We start from the raw sequence: 22,645 nt of genomic DNA, 5'->3' as shown, positions 1-22,645 counted from the left end.
TGGAATGGGAGGGTGTACGGAGCCTCCCCCTCCCCACCCCGTGTTCTTACACGTCTGGGTGAGGAGGCTATGGAGCATGGGGAGGGGGGTTATACAGGGGCTGTAGTGGCACTCTGTTATCCTGCTGCCGTTCCTAAAGCTCCACCAGACGCCGGAGCATGTCTGTTTGCTCACGCAGCAGCCCCAGCATTGCATCCTGCCTCCTCTGATCTTCCTGCCGCCACTTCTCATCTCGAGAGTCTCTCCTCTCCTCACATTGGTCGCTCCTGTCCTCACGTTCACTGGCTTCTTTCCTATACTTTGAAACCGTGTCCTTCCACTCATTCAGATGAGCTCTTTCACTGCGGGTGGATTCCATGATTTCTGCGAACATCTCATCTCGCGTCCTCTTTTTCCGACGCCTTATCTGAGATAGCCTTCGGGACGGAGGAGGGAGGCTTGAAAAATTTGCAGCTGCTGGAGAGAGGGAAAAAAGGAGAGAATTTTTTAAAAAAATACATTTTGCAGAACAATGCTTGTACTCTTTCACGGTGACCAACACAATTCACATTACACAGCACATGAGATTTCTGTGCAAGGTCGCATTTTGCTTCTTAATATTGAATGCCTGTGGCTTTGCTGCTAGAGATCACAGACGCAGGTCCGGGCAACAGAATTCGGCTTGCATGCAGCCATGGTAAGCCATTGTCTTTCAGCTTCTGCGCCCTCCTTTCCCACATACCAAGCAAAGCCCGTTGAGTGCTGTGGTTTTCCCGTTAACCTTTAGCAGCAGAAAACAAACTAACCCCCCCACCCATCCAATTCTCTGGATGATCGCTTTATCCCTCCCCACACCGCGTGGCTGGTATCAGGGAAGATCCCTGCTAGCCAAACGCAAAAAGCTCTGGGCCAATCCCCTCCTCCTCCTCCCCCCCCCCCCCCCCCCCCGCGCTTGGCTAACTGCAGGGAAGGATTTCTTTTCAGCCACAGGCAAACAGCCCAGTAGGAACGGCCACCTCTGTCCCCTTAATTAAATTCCCATATTTCAACCAGATTACCATGAGCGATATCACTCTCCTGAGGATTACACAGCGAGATAAAGAACGGATGTTGCTTGAATGCCAGCAAACACCGGGACCATACGCTGCCAGGCTTTGTCATGCAATGATACCAGATTACTTGCTGCAAGCATGGCATGGTCAAGTGTCCTACTATGGAGGACGGAATAAGGCTGCACTGCCCAGAAACCTTGTGGCAAGGCTTTTGGAGTACCTCCAGGAGAGCTTAAAGGAGCTGTCCCTGGAGGATTTCTGCTCCATCCCCAGACACGTTAACAGACTTTTCCAGTAGCTGTACTGGCCGCGAATGCATCCCAAGTCCTCAGGGCAAAGTAATCATTAAAAAACACTTGCTTTTAAAACAAGTTTTATATTTTAAAAGGTAAACTCACCTGAGGTCCCTTCCATGGGATCATGGTCTTGGATACTGGGTTGGGAGGGTACTTCAGTCAGGCTGAGAAAAAGATCCTGGCTGTTGGGGAGAACGGAGTGCTGGGTGCTCTCCACAAGCTCGTCGTCGTCCTCTTCCTCTTCCCCGTCCGCAAAATCCTTGCGTGTAGCTGATGAGATTATCCCTGTCTCAGAATCCACAGTCAGAGGTGGGGTAGTGGTGGCGGCTCCCCAAGAACTGCATGCAGCTCGGCGTAGAAGCGGCATGTCCGCGGCTCTGACCCGGAGCGACCGTTTGCCTCCTTTGTTTTTTGATAGGCTTGTCTGAGCTCCTTGACTTTCACGCGGCATTGATCTGAGTCCCTATTGTGGCCTCTCTCTCCATCATGCCCTTGGAGATTTTTTCAAAAGTTTTGGCATTTCGTCTTTTTGAACGAAGTTCTGCTAGCACTGAATCCTCTCCCCATATAGCGATCAGATCCAGTACCTCCCGTATGGTCCATGCTGGTGCTCTTTTTCGATTATCGGCCTGCATGGTTACCTGTGCTGATGAGCTCTCTGTGGTCACCTGTGCTCTCCACGCTGGGCAAACAGGAAATAAAATTCAAATGTTCGCAGGGCTTTTCCTGTCTACCTGGCCAGTGCATCCAAGTTCAGATTGCTGTCCAGAGTGGTCACAATGGTGCACTGTGGGATAGCTCCCGGAGGCCAATACCATCAAATTGCAGCCACACTAACCCTAATTCGAAATGACAATATCGATTTTGGCGCTACTCCGCTCATCGGGATGGAGTACAGAAATAGATTTTAAGAGCCCTTTATTTCGAAATAAATGGCTTCGTTGTGTGGACGGGTGCAGGGTTAATTTGATTTAACGCTGCTAAATCCGAATTAAAGTCATAGTGTAGACCAGGCCTAAGTGCCCCTGGAGGTTAGTCCAGCCGCTATACTGGAGTAACCTCTATGAAGCAGCTCTGATGCCACTTCACAGCTTGTGCAGGAGGGTTCCTAACCCGGCTGAGTGCATTCACCCCAAAGGTAGTTTTCAAAGTATATGTAACAAGTGAGAATTCTTGGGAGACTGATCTTATCATCCCATTAAAGTCATTAGCAAAACTCCCCATTAACTCTGTCTTGAATTAGGCCCTCTGTATGGTTTTTTTAATCTCTAAATTCCATGATTCTATCACTATCTAAAAGGACATGTATAGTATTGCAAGCACCAAGTATTAAAAAACCATGACTCAAGCCCCCCAAATCATGATATTTTTTTTAATGGGTTGGGTTTTGAATCTCTGGGATGTACTTGGGTCACGTTTTTAAACTTGTATTCCACAATCATGATGGCTAGAAACTTTAAAAACAGAAACAAACTGATTCTCACTTAATGAAAGGTCTTCAAGAGCCAGAGCTTTAAGAAAAACATTAAATATCATGTAAAAAGCAACAGAGGGTCCTGTGGCACCTTTGAGACTAACAGAAGTACTGGGAGCATAAGCTTTCGTGGGTAAGAACCTCACTTCTTCAGATGCAAGTAATGGAAATCTCCCTGATTGAACTAACCTCGTTATCTCCAGACTGATATATACTTGCCTCTGGAGATTTCCATTACTTGCATCTGAAGAAGTGAGGTTCTTACCCACGAAAGCTTATGCTCCCAATACTTCTGTTAGTCTCAAAGGTGCCACAGGACCCTCTGTTGCTTTTTACAGATTCAGACTAACACGGCTACCCCTCTGATATTAAATATCATGTGACTTGTGGCAAAATTGTGACTTCTGGCAACACTGAAATTCTTACCTATTAGTAATTTGTTAAAGTTTAAATCAGAAGGAACCTTAGAATTTTAACTTACTGTTTTTTGCTTGTTTTTTTTAACATTTCACCTTGAATAATAATGTTTTGTTTTTTCTTTATCGTTAGTTAGCCTTCCAGGCTCTCCTGCATTAACACAAAGGGTATTTATGGTCACAACAGTTGAGAGGAATGTTTTTAAATAGAAAAGAAAAAAAGTTAATTGAAAATGATAAAATTCAATACTCCATTCAGATTGGGGTTTAAAAATAAAAAATATCCTGCTGAAACTATTTAATGAACCATAAGTTCCAATTTCATTAGACTTGCTGTAGTTCAAAAAAGTGAACGGAAACAGGCTAGGCCTCTTTCTCTTAACCCAGCATTGCCCTTTATTGTTAGCTACAAAAAGCAATTCCATATTTTTGTAGCTAGTAACAAAAGGCAAGTTTGTACAAAAAGGCAGGTATGTACAGCAATTACTCAGGAATCTTTAACTCTTGGTCCTTCACCTTAATTGGAACAGGGGCACTCCCTATTGACTCCAGTCATTTTCTGCAAAGGAGACACCATTAATAAAACTGTGGTGCCTTGAAACAAGTGTCTTAATCTCTGCATCTCAGTATTCTTAACACTCATGTCTTGACTCTGTCCTCTCTCATCTGATTCTCTGCACAATGACAGTCATTGGTGTAATGAGATGAACCTGTCATGTTAAATATTTTATTAATATTTGGACAGTTTCTTCCTGAAAGGGATATGTCCAAAGAATGTGTATTAATGTTTTTATTTGGATTTAAATAAGCACACATCAAAAATATCTGTCTTGTGTTCTGGGCATCTTTTCCTTTAGTAAAAAATAACTTGTCCACATTATCTGCAGCACAAGTTAGGATTGGTCAGACCTATTTTGTGAAGCTTTTGGGGGAGAGGTTTGCTCAGTAGAACCCTGCAGTATTCTGTATATAAGTTAACATCTATTGCTGTGCTCTTGCAGTCAACACACTTCTAGTTCTAAATTGAACTCTTCCTAGTGAATCACAATGCTTAATTTTAGAGGGAGGGGTCTGTTGACTTATTGCCCTAGATAACCTGTCTGAGATGCCACTCACAGATTTCGGGTTATAGAACATTTCTTCAATGACATAAGGAAAATACATTTGTAGTATGCTGCTTAATTGGCCTGCCTACTCAATGTACAGTGACATTCCTGAGTTGCAGAAATGGGAATAGAAGGGAAATAGTATAAATCAAATCTTTAAAGGTTTCAATTTGAATAAAATAGCCCATCTGACTATAATGAAGAATAGCACACAAGGCCTTGGGGTTTCTCATTTGTGTCATTCATGCTTAGAACTCCAAAGGGCAGAGAAACAGAACAGCTGTGATCTCTAAGGAGATGAGGTTGCAGTTTGCTATTTACCATATTCCATACTGTGATTTTTGAGTTGACTGTGAGGAGGTAGTTAAATGAGGTTTTGAAGAGCCAGGGGAAGTACACCTCTACCTCGATATAACGCTGGCCTCGGGAGCCAAAAAATCTTACCACGTTATAGGTGAAACCCCGTTATATCAAACTTGCTTTGATCTGCCGGAGTGCACCTGCTCCCCCCGCCTCCCCCCTGAGCACTGCTTTACTGCGTTAGATCAGAATTCGTGTTATATCGGGCCACATTATATAGGGGTAGAGGTGTATATTGATGGGGGGGGGCCTATAAAGGCTTCTTCCTTAGTTGCTCAGTGTCAGCGGTCAAACTGATTTAGCCTGTAAGCAACTAAAAGTATTACGGCTGTGAAATGCTACCTTTTAAAGTTAGCTATCTGGAGGAGTCTGTGGTATCGTGAACTCTAAGACTTGGCTTTATGGAGGCCCTTAAGTAACTAGATATCTAAATTTCTTTAAATTATATATAAAATATAAATGTAATCATGAGGCTTTGTAAAGGAGAATACAACGTATGTTAGCAGATTAATCTTTATTGCAGGCCACTTTTTCTCCCCCCCCATCTCCCTGCTACAAAGAGAGTCTGTTCCGGGAGCAATGCATACCCCTAAGTTTGACCAGGAGTGGCAGAAATGTGACTTTCTGTAAAATCCTTATGTTCTCTATTAATATTATAATGTATTTTTGGATCCCTGGAAGGGATAAATTGTCTTATTCTCTTCACCTGTAGTGTCTTGGCATGTGTTCATAGGCAGACCTATCACTTTCTGTAAGTAAACGTTGTAGCCTGAGAGTAGGTAGAGGAATGCTTGAAAACAGGCAGTCTGCATTTTCTGTTGGCAATTGAAAGTTGTGCCACCCCCGCAGGCCTTTGCCTGGGCTTTTTTTTTTTTTCTTCCCATTTATGCCTCACTTCCCTCGATGATGTCAATTTAGAGATCAGAAATTACCCCTGGATTTTTTTTTGCATGCTATACTTACTTTTTGTGGTGGAACAGTTTGTATATATAACAAAGTGCAGGAGCATACCAGGATGGTTAAGAAATACGCCCAGATTTCCTATTCCTGGAAATTAAAAGCGACATTCTCTTACACAAGAGCTCCAAGAAGAGAAACAATATCTAGCTTTTCAACGTCAAATACCTTGGTGAGGCTGCATCCTAGTTGCTGTTGTGGAACTGAAAAATAATGGGAAATGATTTGGGGGTGGGAGGGGGAAGAAGCAAGCAGGCGAGCCAGTGGGTCGTCATTAGGGTGCAGACTCATGCAGGCTGATTTCATAAATGTCTTTTGATTTTACTGCCAGCAATAAAACTAAAGATTTATTCACCAATGGAGGCATACAATTTCAGGGATGAATGAAAGGCATAATTGTATCATTTAATGAGAGAGGAAGCCACAGCTCTGCTGTATTAACCAGTGACTTAGTAGAGATGGAATCTTGAGAACTTTCTAATTGAAAGTAACAATTTGAGTATTTTATGTTTTCTTGAATTATTATACTATTCACATTCATGTCAGTGTATTAGTCATTAACCTAGTATTCTGCAATATTATTTTTTTGAACTTTTGACTATTGTATTTTTATTAAGGTATTTTAGATTTTGTATCCCCAAACAACCTTTACCACTTTACAACTCTTTTTTTATTTTCTGTAAGATATAATTTCCTGGAATAATTAGATATCCTGATGTGATGTTGTGACCTCTTTGCTCTTTAGATGAGCTTACAAGGACCAAGCCTTAGGGGGGAAATAATGATTATGAGGAAAGATTAAGGATTACTGAATGATACTAGTGTGAAATCTGCCTCTCCAGTAGGCATCCCCGTCTTAACCACTTTAACTAAAGGTCAAACAAAATTGTACAGGAAGCTACGTGGGCTCCCAGTTTAAAGATCTACATCTAGTAGGTCGTTAGTTTTTTTTTTTTTTTTTTTTTTTTTTTTTTAATGATTCTTTGAGTGGGTCACTTAATAGAGTTTTCAGTGTGATACTTATTTGTTGCTTATTTAACGTAGTCTTGTAAATGAGGATTGCACCATATGAAACATCGGTTAAGAATCTGTCCCTGCCCCGAAAAGCTTACAGTCTAATAGAGCATACTTGGTCTGAGGATATTTAAGTTTCAAAATGCTCCACAAAAGTTAGTTAATGCTCACAGCCTTTCTGTGTGTGAGGTGTGTTTTTATTGGTAGGGAAAGAGCTGAAAGGATTTGCCTCAGGTCTTACAGCAAGTGGCAGAAATAAGGCTAACCCTCATGACTCCTGGTCCCCTTTTCTATCCACTCCTGCGACTACCCTTCTCTTGGATTGGCTACCTGACCCTAGCAAGATGTGCTGGCAAAAACATGTGCAAGGTGACTTTTAGGATCAAATCCCAAAGGAAGACCCCAGTCCCGCAATTCACTGCGTCTTCTGCCAGAGGGCAGCGAATTACAGGCTTGTGACCTAACACATCTATGAAGTCAGTGGGAGTTTTGACTGAGTCAGGTTCAGCTCCTAATGTCCCTCAGAGTGAGCATTTTCTCCCTACTAGTATTAAATTACTTAAAAATGAGTTTAGTGCTTCAAGGTTTTTTGTTTAGCAATATATAGAGATATCACTAAACTGGCTTACTGGCCTACCCCGAGAAATAACTTTATAATTTGTTTTTAAAATGTTCTTAGTATGGAAATTAGAGTTAATTGTTTTAACATTAATTTTACCACCTTTCTATGCTTGGGAGGCTGTTTAAAAAATAGTGTTTGTTTGAAAGTGGTGACTCTCCCACTCCCCTCCCCCCCAACCATTCGTTTAATACCTTGGCTACCTTTGAACCAGAGTACTCCATGATAAAAGATCTTTGTTCTTTCAGTTCCGTTATCTTTTATTTCATGGACTATTACTAGCTAAGTACTTCTACTGAACTACCGTCACAGCTCAGTTGGTAGTACTCTTAGGTCATGAGTTCAAGTCCTACCGGAAGATTTGAGTATTCAAAGATTTTGGACTATTAGACATATTGTTCTTCAAATGAGGCATTACATGGAAGGAGTTTCCTCCAATGTTCGGTGGTAGTTGTCCTGGTGGAAATAAAAGGCCAGATGGCACTTTCCAAAAATGGACAGGGACACTAATAATACTCTCTAGACGTGGCCTCCTGCTTCCTGTCATGGATTTGCCGAACAACGGCAATCCTATTGTATGCTCTCAATTGACAGCTTCTGAGACCTGACGCTGTATGTTTTGTAGAGCAAATAGCTGCTGTTTACTTGGCCTACATAATCACGGTACTGCTATGATCATACTCCCTGCTATTTTAAAAGAAGTCTTTGTTATCTTGGGTATGAAAAGTGTTGTATGAAAGTGATTTTTTTTTCTAAGACTGGAAAAAATGTGTTGCATGATCAATAGGATTCATGTGGCTCTGAAGGCCTGCTGTATTAGCGCACGTTAAATGAACTTCAGAATGCAAATGAATAGCACGTATTGCACCATATGGGCATTCAATTATATTTCCATTTAAAAATGTTTAATTTCTCATTTACAAATGAAGGAATAATTTGTATTGTATTGTATTTGTTTGCAGTGTTATTCTCCTTGCGCCAATTTTTAAAAAATTATTTAGTTGCCTAAAGAAGCAGATAGATGCCTAGGTATTTTTGGAAATTCCAGTAGGCACCTGTCTAGATAACTTCAGTAATCTGGCCCCTAGGTGCTGGACATCTCACTTGTCCAATTCTCTGGAAAGCTAATCCCAGTTTAGAATTAGAATCTGAGTGTTTGTGAGTTGTGACCAGTTACCTGAACCCAGTGTATTCTTGAACAGCACTATGCTAGTAACTGGTTCTGTACTTACTAATGAACACAACACTAAATTTCAATCATAAAACAAATATAGCCAGGAACTTTTACTCTTTCAGGTATTGCTATTTTAGTAGCTGTTTTCTATATATAGTTTAGCTGAAATTTTGTCTGTATCATGTTTAGTTCAGTCTTTTCCAGCCCCTCATTTATACTGGATTAACATACACTCACTATTACCTGCTGTTACGTTTCTGTTAGGAAGATTTATACTTTTTTATTTTTATTTTCAGGATCCAACCAATCTGGACAAATTTAATGTCTCCGACTTCTTCCATGTTAAAAACAACTTAAAGGTGACAGACCCAGGTAAGGATGAACTAAAGCTTGGCTGAAGAAACTCTAATCTTAATATGCAAACCCGGAGAATAATTTGTGGAATGTTGAGTGATTTTTAAAAGAAAACGCTGGATGGTGGGATTATGAAATTTTATGCAATGGTGCCTAGAGGCCCCAGGTGAGATTGGGACCAGTAGTTCTTGATATTGTATAAACACACAGTAAGAGACAGTCCCCACTATGCTTATCATTAAATAGACCGGAGGTCCCCAAACTGTGGGGCATGCTCCCCTGTGGGGGGCGGCATGGCTGATGCTTGGGCCAACCCCCACAAGTGGACAGGGAGGGAGCGCCACCCAGCTCCACGACCACTCCTGGCCCTGACTCCTGGCCCCACACCTGAGGCCCCAGCCTTGGCTCTGCTCCCACCCCCAGCTATGGCCCCAGCCTTGGCCTCCTTCCCCTCTCTCCCCCTTCTCCCTCGCTTCCCCTCTCCCCCCCCACCACCACCATAACTCAGCTCTAAATATTTGTCAGCAAAAATTAGGCATGCCAGGGCAGAACTCAGGTGTGACTTATGTCACTTTAAAAAAATACTTCTGTACTATGACACCATGTATCTTGGGAATTATGAGCCATAGATCTGTTTCATTCACTGAGGGGACAAAGGGCAGATTTTTTATTTATTTATTTATTTATTTTTGCATTATGTATCCAAAAATAGTGTCTGTCTTTGATATTCTGTACAAGTGGTTTAAATTGATTTATAAGAGTTTAGGTAGCTTCCAGTTGTTCTGAAGAGTCTTTCAATGGTAAAGGATATAAAGTCAAACCCTTTTATAGTACATGGCCAGTAAAGTATTTGTCTCACCATACCTGGATGTCACTTTTTTCATATGGTGTCTTACTGCTCACTCATTCATCATAATCACTTCTGCAAGAGCAAAAATATGTGGCAGTTTCCATGAAAAAGATTTCTTCTTCTATAGAGAAGCAAGGTGGGTGAGGTAATATCTTTTATTGGAGCAACTTCTGTTGGCGAAAGAGAGATGTATGGCCCTGTTAAGTTGAAGGGGAACAAAATGATTTTGAGATATAGAGCTTGCTTTTTAACTGAAAATGTGGTTTAATACTGTCTTATAGATGAAGAGAAAGCAAAATTGGATCCATCTTACTATCTGAAAAATACAAATTTAGAGACCCGAGAGACTTTACTGGAGCTGTATAAAGAATTCAAAGGAGATGATATTCTAGCAGCTACAATGAAGGCCCCCGAAAAGAGAAAAGTGGATAAGCTGAATGCAGTAAGTTGATTTATAGGTCGACATTGATTACATTTCTGAAGAATGGTAAAAAACATTTTTCAGTATAGTAGTCATATCGCCACCTGAACAGACACGGCTGTTTTCTGCTGCATAGGAACTTACCATACATCAGAGGCAATGAGAGTGGTGTAGCTAAATTATACTGCAGTTGTTTAGAATTGCAGTGATGTGTGTATGTCAATGGATTTCTTTTTGTAAAATATTTGTAAACAAGCCTAAAATATTTTTGAAATCGGGTGCGATAAGAGGTAGAGCTCTTTAAATTTAGGATGTGATTACCGTGGTGTGAGTTAGGTGATAAAGATTTTTCCTTCCAACTTGTAATTTCTTGCTTTGAATTAATTTATCATTGGCAGAAGGAACACCGCTTAAGGGCAATGCAAGTGAATCATTCCTGGTGTTGGCATATATATAAATCACCAGAAACAGCTTCAACATTTCCTCTTCACAGTATTTTTAATGGACTATTGTAAAAGGTGCCCTTATCAGGCGCATATTACTGTGTGTTCGTGGTTGTCAAGAAATAATCCGTCTGCATATTGAATTCAAGATTGTGGAGTGTTATCCTCTCCCTAAAACAGTTCTCTGGGACATGTCACTGTGCTTAGATTACCCTTGTATGAACATCAGTTAGCAGGAGTGTGCCACATGATTTAAAAACAAAACAAAACAGGCAATTTAGACTGTTTATGAGCCTAGATATATGAGAAGCTGCAAGGCTTAGATTTGGCTTGTCTTGTTTGTTCCTATTCAGGCAATTACATTTTTTTTTAAATTGTATATTTAGAGACAAAGATGAAATGAGATGGAATGTGAACTGTCCACATGTCACAGGACCAGATCGGCAGCTGGTATAATTGGCAAAACTCCATTGGCTTCTGTGGGAGGCAGTATAGCCTATGGGGCAGAGCACACAGGAAACCTGGATTCTATACCCAACACTGCCACTGATTTCACTGGGTGATCTTGGGCATATTGCTTCGTTTCCCTGCCTTTGTTTTCCCCTTTGTAAAATGAGGATATTATTATTTACCTCAATAAAATGCTTTGAGATCTACAGATATGTGTGTATAAATATATAAACAAGCTAGATGTTATTACTTATTTGGTCTTGGATTTGTGTTTTTAACTCAACTGAAGATCCATGAGTGGGGTTCCATTTTTTTTCAGAAAAGCAAACTGAACAAGGCTATAGATCTTAGAAGCCATGTGACAGTGTCCGCTCAAGTGCCACTCTGAGTGTTCCCAAAACCCCTCCATATGTTTAGTAGGCTTTAATTTCACTTAACAAGGATGTTTTACAGAAGTCTTGCCAGCAGTGCTCCCTTCATGTCTCCAGCTGTGGATATAAAAATAATTTGTAATAATAAAACCCTTGCCTGATAATGTGGAAGCAATTAAGTCCCTTGAGTTCAGTGTCTCGAAAGCCTTAAGTAGAAATTCATCAGAGCAAATGTTATAGGTGGCAGATGGAGAAATACCAGCACATAGTGCTTCTCTTTCTTTTTATAAGAACTGGAGCGGAAAGTCTACTTTAAATAGGAAATATAGAAGGCATTTCTGTGCTTCTAGTAATTGAGTGGTAATATTTTAAGTAATGAATTATAGAATTTAACCTTGATTCTTTTTTAACATGGTCAATATTACACAAGCTAAAAATGAAAGTCAATATGAAATTTTATTGCAACAGTATCAGACCCGCTTAAAACTGCAGCAGTTGTGCATCTGCAGAAGAAGAACCAAGAAAGCCGATGTATGTTTTCCAAAGCACTATTATTATTAAACCCTGCTGTCCCTTTTGGGGGTGGAGAATGTAGGCTGTGCCATGTAGTATAGCAACCTGCCAAATCTTGTTATTTAGTTTAGCAACTGCTAGTTATGAAAAGAAAAAGATTTTTTTTTTCCTGTAATTTAAAGTGGTAATTGGGGTACCATTTTAAACAAAATCAAGAGAGTTCATAAACCCTACAACAAAGGGACATTTCTAGTTTTGCAACCAGTTTTTAGTGTTTAAAAATGCGTTTAATGTAGAGTGACACTGCTTATCTTAAATCCCTCATTCTACTCTCTTTATGACAGTGCTTCCTTCTGAGGTGAAAGATTAAATGTTGTTTGCTGATTATATTGGCAATACAGCAGAATTAGTGAATTGTGATCAGAATGGCTACTTTTGTGATTTGTGCTATGTATGGCATGTGCTTCTCAAGACTTGTAACCCCTGGTTAAAACATTTTTAATTTCCCACTTCTTCCCCCTCTCCTCTGGCTCTTAGTTGCAGAGACCCGCATGTGTTTGGTACAGAAGCTTTCATTTTTTAGAGAGGGCTGAAAGGTTCAGGGAACTGGTTATGGGATAATAGCTCCTTTTACTTCTGGCAGTGACCAAAAGTTGTAACCATATGCTGACTATTTAATGATCTATATGAAATTTGTGTCAGTCCAATTCTAAGAGACCATGTGTCCACATCACCAAATCTGGTGCTCGTGTTGGCAGTCTCAGGAGAGAGGATTATGAGAGTCATGGGGACTAAACTCCACACTCACACTCATCTGATAAATGAGATGAACAAGTTTAGCTCTCTACTGAAAAAGTCTGTGTGAAATATGGAAACCTATGAGAAACACAGCATAACAGATGTACTGTAAAATCATGCTGTAGTATTTAGAGTGGCTTCATTTGCTTTTTACCAAGCAAGTCTTGACTAACAAATATTAATGCAGATCTCCTTGCTTTGACAGCTTCAATTTACAACTGTATTTTCCAGAAGCTGTTGAAGACTGAATACTCATGCCTGAAACTTTTTATTTTAAGTACAGACATTTTGCTTGAATTGAAAAAATACACAGCATATTGTGTTGGTAAATATTTGGGCAGCTCATGCAGTGCCTCTGGTGAATACTTTGACATGCTAACATATTTTGGAAACCCCATCCTTCCTCTCCAATGTAACGAGGAAGGGGATTGTTAATTGAAATAGTCAGTATATGTATTGTCCAACAGGATAACTTCTTTTTCAAGATCTTTAGAGCCCAGCTTCATAATACTACAATTGAGAATGTGCAAATACTTTAGGAAACATTCCTCTGGTAATATTTAAAAAAATGTTAATTATATGACAATCTTCACCAAAGTATATCTGAATGCTTGGTGGGAATGAGAAGCTAAAACTGACAGCTAATTCATTCTGCTAGGGCACTTGGAAAAACACTGGTATTAAATCCATTGGAGATCTTATGGGTAAAATATTGGCTCCATTGAAGACCATAAAAGAAATCATCCATTTTATCCATGAGGCTGGGAATTTACCCTATGTGTAGATGAACTTCTGGTCTCCTTTTAACAATTAATAGAACTGGAGTTGCTTTGACAATAGCTGACTAATTTCTTCCATTATTCCCTACAGCTGTATTTATTTATTTATTTATTTTATTTATTATTACTATTACACCTCTACCTCGATATAACGCTGTCCTCGGGAGCCAAAAAATCTTATCGCGTTATAGGTGAAACTGCGTTATATTGAACTTGCTTTGATCCACCGGAGTGCGCAGCCCCACCTGCCCCGGAGCACTGCTTTACCACGTTATATCCGAATCGTGTTATATTGTGTCACGTTATATCGAGGTAGCGGTGTACTACTGTTATTATATAGGTAGCTTATTATTTGACTGTGTGTGTATGTACATCAAAATTAATTAGATGGATTTGAGGGAAGAGTGCAGGGGAGGATGTTATAATGCTGCATCTCTTTCCTCCAGTTTTTGTAGTGTTAACTCTGTTGAATTTTTAATCTTTTGTACAGGCTCACTATTCTACAGGGACAGTAAGTGCTTCCTTCACATCCACTGCCATGGCCCCAGAAACAACACATGAAGCAGGTACTGTAGATACCTATCATTAACGAAGTGTATTGTAATCAAATATACTGGTATAAAGTATGCTGTCCTGTATACATACTTTTGAGAGGACTGCAAGAATGTGGTGTTGTCTAGTCAGTATCTGATATCTTAGAATAATATCGTCCATTCTGCTATAGCCCTGGTTTCTTCTTTGAGTGCTTGCTCCTGTCGATTCCATTCTAGGTGTGCGTGCGCCCAAATGCACAGTCATCGGAGTTTTTTGTCTTAGCGGTATCCATAGGGTCGGCTGTGGCACTCATGGTATATCAGGTGCCACTGGCCTTTTGGCCTCTCCGCTCCTTACTGCTCGTGACGGTTGGTCAGAGCACCTTGTCTTGTATTGCAAGAGCGTTTGCTGTTCTTAAGTTATTGTTATCTCCTTTGTATGTATGCAGTTCTTAGGTACTTAGCTAACCATTTGTTTAAATGTTAGAGTCCCAACTGGGACTTCGCCCTGGAGCAGGGCATGCCCTGTTCCCCAGGCTTCAAACCATGGTCGTAATGCAACAGGCCGATGCCTATTAGTGACCCCCATGACAGCTGTTTGAAGTGCTTTGGGGAGTCCCATAGAAAAGACAAGGGCAGGATCTGTAAGAACTTTTGCCCTAGAACCCAGAAGCAGTGGGATATTCACTTGAGGGCCTTCCTCATGGAGGCTGCGCTTCATCCTGCATCAGAGCCCTGCTGTTCGGACTCCACTCCTAGGCACCGGCAGTGCACTCCGCACCGATACCGAAGAAGCAGCATAAGAAGAAGGACTCCCCAGCATCAGAGAGGAACGGGGCTTTGAACAAAGAACCTGTGTCAGGCCACATGCCTGCCCTGGAGCTTCGGGGGGGGAAAGGGGGGTTATCAGTGTGCTCAGACCCCCTAGCCCAGCCAGGGATCCGCCTCTGACTCCTGGGAGCAGCAGGGCACCCCAGCTTCTCCTAGGACCTTCGTTGCTTGAAGTGGCCTCGGCGGCTAAAGACCCAGTAAGCCGGCTGCCGCTGCACCAGGCACCGGGCTTGGCTAAGGCCCCACCGTCCAGGGCAATCCAGTCTTGGGACCGCCTCATAGGGCATTGGAGCGTCCTCGGACCGCAGGCATAAGTCCCCATCAGCACTGCTGAGAACCCCATTCCCACAACCTCGGCCAGAAGACCCAGGTCCCCGATACCACGCTCTCTCCCATGAGGTATGGGACACTGGAGTTGAGGCACCGGTCCCCGTACCCTTGGTACTGGCAAGCCCCAACCAGAGATCGTCATGGCGCAGGTCGCTATCGCCTAGACGATCTCCCAGATGTCAAACCCGCACTGGTGCAGGATTGCTCCCCATTGTGGCACCAGTCTCCATCTCCCTGGTACCGCTCGTCAGGCAGGCACCAATCCTTGCCCTCTTCTCACCAGTCACCGATGAGGGTCAATCGGCAAACTTAGGCTTCTACTGCTCCACTTTGGTCACCAGAGGGACAATGGTCCGAGTCAGAGCAGGACTTCAGCCCCTCCCCAAGAAAGGGTGAATCACCACTGACCCACAAGACTGGCATGGCATCTGCCGTGGCAGCAGGGACAGTGGCCTGCTCAATGGCCGTTCTGGAATCTTTGGGGCGTGCCGATGGTGCCGGTCCCGTACTCCCACCATTCCGCCCTGGCTGCCTCGGACAAACCATCCCCGGCACCGGAGTCGGAGTAGGGTGCGGAATCCGATGCAGGGACAGCACAGCAGGCGCCTACGCCTAAAGAGCCATCCCTAGAGAGGGAAGGGGAACCTGCCCCTGCGGTGCAATTGTCGTCGTCGTCTCCGGAGGAAGCGGTGGCAGGCCCCTCCCAAATTGGCAGTCCAACCCGTGACTTTAAGAAGCACCAGGCCCTCCTTAAAAGGGTGGCTACCAATTTAAACCTGGAGATCGAGGAGTTGGTAGATGATCTTTTTAATGTCGTATCCTCCACCGCCCCGGCCCAGATCGCGCTGCCTGTCCACCCAGGGGTTCTTATGATCACAAAATCACTGTGGCAGACCCTCTCTGCCATTCCACCCACTTCCAAGAAGTTGGAAAAGTAGTAGTATGTCCCTGCAAAGGGATTTGAATAGCTAAATACACACCCTACAGCTGGGTCATTGGTCGTGTCTGCTGTTAATGAGAGGGACAGATGAGTGGCACGCCGAAAAACAGATGCCAAGAGACTGGACTTATTTGGCGGAAAGATTTATTCTACAGCCAGCCTGCAATTTAGGGTGTCTAACCACCAGGCCCTGTTAATCAGATACTGTTTTAATCTGTGGGACTCCCTTAGTAAATTCAAGGAGGTTCTTCCACAGGACCGAGCCAGGAGTTCACCTGTTCAATGGGGAAAGGCAAAGCGATGGCAAAAAGTGCCCTCCAGGTGGCCTGGGATGCTACAGACTCGGCAGCCAGGGTTGTCGCCTCTGCGGTGGTAATGTGGTGCAGCTCTTGGTTATGGTCCTCTGGGTTATCCCAGGAGATGCAGACCACTCTACAGGACTTCCTGTTTGAAGGATCAGGGCTCTTCTCCGAGTTCCCGGACGCAAAGCTGCACAGCCTTAAAGACTCCTGTGCCACCCTCCACTCCCTGGACCTTCATAGTCTTCAGCACCCTAGGAAGCCGTTCCGTCGTCCTCCTACATCCCCGGCTAAGCACCTATAGGAAAAAGGATAGAGACAAGGGGTTTAAACAACGATATCCTTTGTCTTCCCATTTGTCTGCTCAGCCCAACCATTCCAGGAACCAAGGAAACCAGAAATAGGCATTTTGAGGATGCGCTCGAGGATGGTGCCCCAGTCACATCCCAGGATCCACCTTCCTACTCACTCCTCAACCACCTGCGCCCCTTCCAGTCGGCCTGGTTGCGGCTGACTTCAGACTGCTTGACTTATCTTCAGGCTGAACCCTGCAGTTCTTAGCTGACCCTCCCTCCCACCCCCCTTCCGTATTCCTCTTCAGGGACCCTTCTCACGAGCAACTCCTCGCCCAGGAGGGAGGTAGCCTCAGAATGGGGGCAGTAGAGGAGGTCCCACGGGAGATGAGGGGGAAGGATTCTACTCGCATTTATTTCCTAATCTTGAAAGTGAAAGGGGGCCTCAGACCCATCTTGGACCTCCAGTGCCTCAACAAGCATCTCAAAAAGTTGAAGTTCTGCATGGTTTCCCTGACCTCTATCATCTCATCCCTGGATCCGGGAGACTGGTACACCGCCCTTGACTTGAAGGACACATATTTCCATATCTCCATTTTCTCAGGCCACAGATGATTCCTCCATTTTGTGTCGGGTCAGCGCCGTTTCCAATTCACGGCGCTGCCCTTCAGACTCTTGTAACCCCCAAGGGTGTTCACAAAGTGCATAACACTCAAGAGGGTGCCACAGCTGACCCTTTGGGTACCCTAAGGCAAAAATCTCCGATGACTGTACACATGGGCTCGCGCACACCTAGAATGGAATGGACATGAGCAACACCTCTTGAACAACAGTTACGAAAAGGTAGGTAACTGTTTTTTCCAGTGAGTTCATTCTAAAATAACGTAGCAGTTGTGAATTTAGTTTTAGCTGTGAATGGCAAGTATGTAGAGATTGAGCTAAAATCAATGACATATTTCATATGCATATGGACCACAAAATGGAATGCACACGTATGCAAGTTAGCAATGAAACTTGATCTCCTCTCATGTAAAATGTTTACTGTCTTTTGGCTTAAAAACCTCTTGGTATTGGTTAAAATTATATCTTAAAAAATTGTGTGCTGTCTGGCAGCTTTTGACTTATTGCTATTCAAGGTTATATTTCTTGCCAAAGATGCATTTTAAACAGTAATTCTTTCCTTTCGTCCTCTAGCTTAAAGAAAAATGCACTGAATGTTTTAATTTCAGTGTTGATTAAGTGACTTGGCAATTAGTGTTTCAAATGCAAGGTAGAGCTCTTACTCTTGGGACTAAAGATATCGGACTATCAAGTACATTTTGTGAAAGCCTGAAGCCAGTACTCTAACTGCATATTTACCAAAGTAATTTTCTTTATTTAGAGGAATTCACGCTATCTTTCCCTGCTTTTATTTTTCTATGCTTTGGAGACAGATTTTGGGTATCTAGGAATATTGATAGAAATGGAGTTTCTTTGACACAAATGAAATAAGTCTCTTGGAGTGAGCCTTTGGTTTGACTTTCCAGTAGTGGCATGGTTCCATCAGTTCAGGTCCCCATATGTCAACAATTTGTGGTTGGCTGATGACTACCTGCATGGTTTCTAAGTTTGGCAAGAAGCAATTTGGTTTCAAAATAATACCCATAATTAGTAGATATTACTGGAAAATTACGGTGTGTAATAGTCAGGGTTACCTGACGCTTAAAATACAGGCCAGAATGAAAATTGTATTGTGTAGGATGATTAATGTGAGATTATCATCTGATGACTTCTACATTACCATATCTCTAAGTCTATGGGGAGGATATCATCTAATAGGGAATCTAGTGATTTGTTTGCAGATACCTTCTAAAGATTAATGAAGAAATTTCAAAAGTGCTAATTTTTACCTTTTGCTTTGAGGCAGCTGCCATTGAGGAGGACGTTGTGCGGTACCAGTATGTGAAGAAAAAAGGTTATGTACGACTGCACACTAATAAAGGAGACCTGAACTTGGAGTTGCACTGTGATATGGTATAGTATGCCACCTAGATTTAATCCTGTAATGTAACTAGATTATGACTAGAACAGGGGTTGGAGGTCAGAATAGCGAAACAATGCAAGCAGTATCTACTCAGTGAGATTTTTAACTTTTAAAATGAGAAATTCTAAGAGATTCTGAGACTCAAGAGGGTGAGAGGAAAGGAAAAGCAGTTCCTGATGGCAAGAGCTGCGGAGGAGAAGGCTCTTGCATCATTAGTGGCCCTGCAGAGAAACATGGGAGTAGAGATAGTCAAGGTCTTTGAAGTCAGCTAATGCAAGTCTATGGAGAAATTAGAAAAGAATGGAAGTAAAATTAAAAACCAAACGGTAGAACAGAGGTTCTCAAACTCTTTCATAGCATGGACCGCATCTTAATAGAGAAATTATCTGATGGATATCTCCCTTCCTATTTGCAGTTGAACAAACCATCCTGACTTTAAGAAGGGAGGGAGTCAAGAGACCTTGCTTATATTCTTGACTCTGCTGCTGACTTTGTGTGCGCGCTTTGGGCAAGACACTTAACCTCTTAGAACTACCTGTTTGAAAAATGGTTGTCATAATTATTGCCCATTTTTGTAAAGCACTTTGAGATCATCACATTAAAATGCCACATTAGTCCAAAGTATTATTTCTATTATTAAATGTGATAAGCTGCACTAACGGAACATTGAAGTTGCATGGCTGAAATGATAAAGCCAAGAAGTACAAAAGTGAAGGGTCCAATAGCACTGGTAACTCAGCTGTGTTATACGTCCTGTCTTTATAGAAAATAGAGGTTGGAGATGGTAATATATTATGCTATACATTTAATCAGATAAATAGTATGTATGTGCAAAATGGACTAGGTAACACTGCTATGCATTTCTAAACTGTGATTTTAATTGTGCAATCTCTGTTTTGTATGAATAGCTTTTCTAAAATTTCTTCTTCTTAAAAGAAAAAAGGAGAGAAAAGCAAAAGGAAAAATTGCAGAGCTGTTCAGAGTGTGAATTTTATAAGCTAATAGCTGCATATCTTATCTCCAGCTTCACCAGCTATGCTTGCAGGCTTCTTGCAAAGCAGCTGTTTGGCTTGTGGAGCTTTCAAGTTTCACCAGCAAAGCTTGAGTTCTTGGAGCCAATGAGAAGAGTAAACTTGGGCCAAATTTTGCCCATCTTTTGTTAAGTAATATCTTGCATCACAAATAGTCCCATTGGAATCAGTAGGTCTACACTCAATATAAGGCTCTACTCCACATGAATGAGTTGGCAAAATCTAGCCTTTAGCTAGTTATGAATTCATAGTGTATATATGCGTAAGTGTGAACCAGGAACATTAAGGAAATGTCCAGCACTACATGGTCAGTGCATAACTTTCAAATGCTTTAATGTCAATCTTAAATTAATATTTGTGTATTACGGTAGTCCTTACAGACCCTAACTGAGGATACGTCTATACTTACCTCCGGGTTCGGCGGTAAGCAGTCGATCTTCTGGGATCGATTTATCGCGTCTTGTCTAGACACGATAAATCGATCCCGGAAGTGCTCGCCGTCGACGCCGGTACTCCTTCTCCGTGAGAGGAGTACGCGGAGTCGACGGGGGAGCCTGCCTGCCGCGTGTGGACCCGCGGTAAGTACCTTGTAGTTCGAACTAAGGTACTTCGACTTCAGCTATGTTATTCACGTAGCTGAAGTTGCGTATCTTAGTTCGAACTGGGGGGTTAGTGTGGACCAGCCCCAAGAGCTTGGCACCATGTGCTAGGCATTGCAAATATATAAGCCCTAGTTATGCAAAGACTTGCACACATGCTTAACTTTACACATTGTGGGAGTACCATTTAGTACCACTGTCGGAGTACCTTCAGTGGGACTACTGAGAGTGTAGAGTTACGCACGTTGCAGGACCATGACCATAAAATGAGAGAGACTCTGCTCCAAAGAGTTTATATAATCTAAACAGACAAGACAGACAAAGCAGGGATGGGAAAGAGAGGTGCAGAGAGGAGAGCATGACTTGCTCAAGGTCACCCAGCAGGTCAGTGGCAGAACCAGGAACTGAACCCAGGTCTCCTAGACCAATGCCCTATTCAGTGGCCTGTGCTGCCAGCTTCCTTTATACCAAGTGGAAGCACTAATCCTCAGTAGAGACAATACAGATTTGCCAACCCCAAGCATTTAAAAATTTTGAGTCAGATTCCAAAATGTCATGTGATTTTATAAAATAACTTTGGGGTTTTGTTTACCTTCTGGTGTCTAAGTCTTTAGAGTTCACGTTTTCAGGCTTTTTTTTTTAACCTACATCCAAGAGGGTCGAAATTCACTGTTTTAAAAAATGAAAGCTGAGACAACCCTATATTTATCTGATTCCAGGACCCAGGGTTATCAGAATCACAAATATAGCAAGACTCATAATAAAATTGTCAGAGTGTGACATCACTGAATATTTTCTGTTACAAGTTTCAAAAAGTAGCTTCCCTCCCCCCTTAGCTCTGTTTTTAAAAACAAACACAAACAGTATTATCTCGCTCTTCCAGAACTCTAGCAGCTGAAGGGATTATACTCTAACTTTTTTTAAAAAATGTTAATTTTTAGACAGACACCAAACTTGGAAAATTTCAGCCCAAATGGTATTTTGGAAAGTTCTAAGCGTATGGAATAGGAGATTATAATGGGAAATATTTTTCAGGCTTACTCTAGAGTTTGCTTTTAGTGACCCCTAGAACTGTAGAATTGTTTAGCCAGTGACTCAGAAGTTTCAGGCAGCTATTGTGGAGTCCAAAAATATGATAAGAGCTTCTATTTCATTGCCTAGCAGGCAGTGTGCAGGGCTGGAGGCGTGGGAGATGAGAATGGAACAAATACACCAAGCTCAATTTATCCTCCTTTCTGCCGAACAGTAGTGGTGATGAGTGAGAGATGCATCACCATGATGAGAGAAGCATCACAGCAGCATGTCATGCCATGATTAATCTATGGCTCTCCGTCACCCTGTTCAATGAAAAGGTGGCTTTCTTGCTCTTAAACATTGAATAGCACTATATAGTGAGACGAAAAGCAGATGATGTCAGTACAGCAACGTTTAGGGGCAGCAACAGAGTGAGCAGACTGTGTTGAATCATTTATTTTGTCATGTGTTATGAAACTGATTCCTATCTAATCCAGGCTGAGTGAAGCCATTTCCATGTTGATCAATATGGTTCCCTAGAACACTTGAGCAACTACTATGTCTCAACCCTCAAGAGTCTGTGTCTAATTCCCTTTATAGCATTCCCAATATGGTGCCCATCATGTTTCTTTATTTTTCCATACATGTCCCTATGTATGTCCCTTTCAAGTCAGTGTTTTCTTATATGCATATTGCAAATCTGTACTGTTATTCACAGCCAAGCCTGATCAAACATTGGCCTATGACCATCTGTTTCTTTTATTTCTTTGTGTTGATTAAATCTGTGCAGATTAAGCAGCCTTTTGGCAGCAGAGAGTAACTAAGTAAAGCTATGTATTAGTAAAATAGTAGTGCGCTAAATAGGAAACTAATTACTTCTCTGAGAACATAAAATATGTATATATTACACACTAAAACACAAGATAAAAACTATTTAAAATTGCGAAGTCAAGCATTCAGAAGTTGGGAAATACCAAAATTAAGGTTTCCTGTGCTGCCTTAATTCATATGCATCTTTATAGTCTTTAATTCTTCTTTGAGTGCTGGTCCGTATGAATATTCCGCACATGGGGTACTCATGCAAACCATGCGCCTGAGTCCAGAAATTCTTCAAAACAGTGTCTGTTGGCCACACGTGCAAAGTAGCTTTCCTTGTGCTCCCAACTCAGGGTATAAGAGGTGGTGTGAGTTGACGCTTCTCCAGTTCCTTCTTATCGCTGCGTGGCCTGAGTTGGAATCGTGTCCACCTTCACTTTGTTGTATAACCTGCAAAAGAAAATATAGCTTAGTAGTTAAAGCTTATAGTTAGCATAGAGTATTTCTTTC

The 22,645-nt window shown here is 42.1% G+C and overlaps 1 protein-coding gene across 1 annotated transcript in view; it reads left to right on the top strand.

Moving 5' to 3' along the window:
• Positions 1-22,645, top strand: part of PPIL2 (peptidylprolyl isomerase like 2) — a 139,830-nt gene that overhangs the window by 46,886 nt on the left and 70,299 nt on the right. The window contains exons 9-12 of the mRNA XM_054006054.1: positions 8,744-8,819; positions 9,933-10,093; positions 13,917-13,992; positions 18,559-18,665. Of these exons, the coding sequence (XP_053862029.1) occupies positions 8,744-8,819; positions 9,933-10,093; positions 13,917-13,992; positions 18,559-18,665 (420 nt within the window). The remainder of the gene's footprint in view (positions 1-8,743; positions 8,820-9,932; positions 10,094-13,916; positions 13,993-18,558; positions 18,666-22,645) is intronic.

The sequence above is a fragment of the Malaclemys terrapin genome, chromosome 16, assembly GCF_027887155.1.
Source record: "Malaclemys terrapin pileata isolate rMalTer1 chromosome 16, rMalTer1.hap1, whole genome shotgun sequence".
In the NCBI taxonomy this organism is placed as follows: Eukaryota; Metazoa; Chordata; order Testudines; family Emydidae; genus Malaclemys; species Malaclemys terrapin.
The sequence above is the reverse complement of the archived record's forward strand: the minus strand, read 5'-3'. Positions and strand labels throughout refer to the sequence as shown.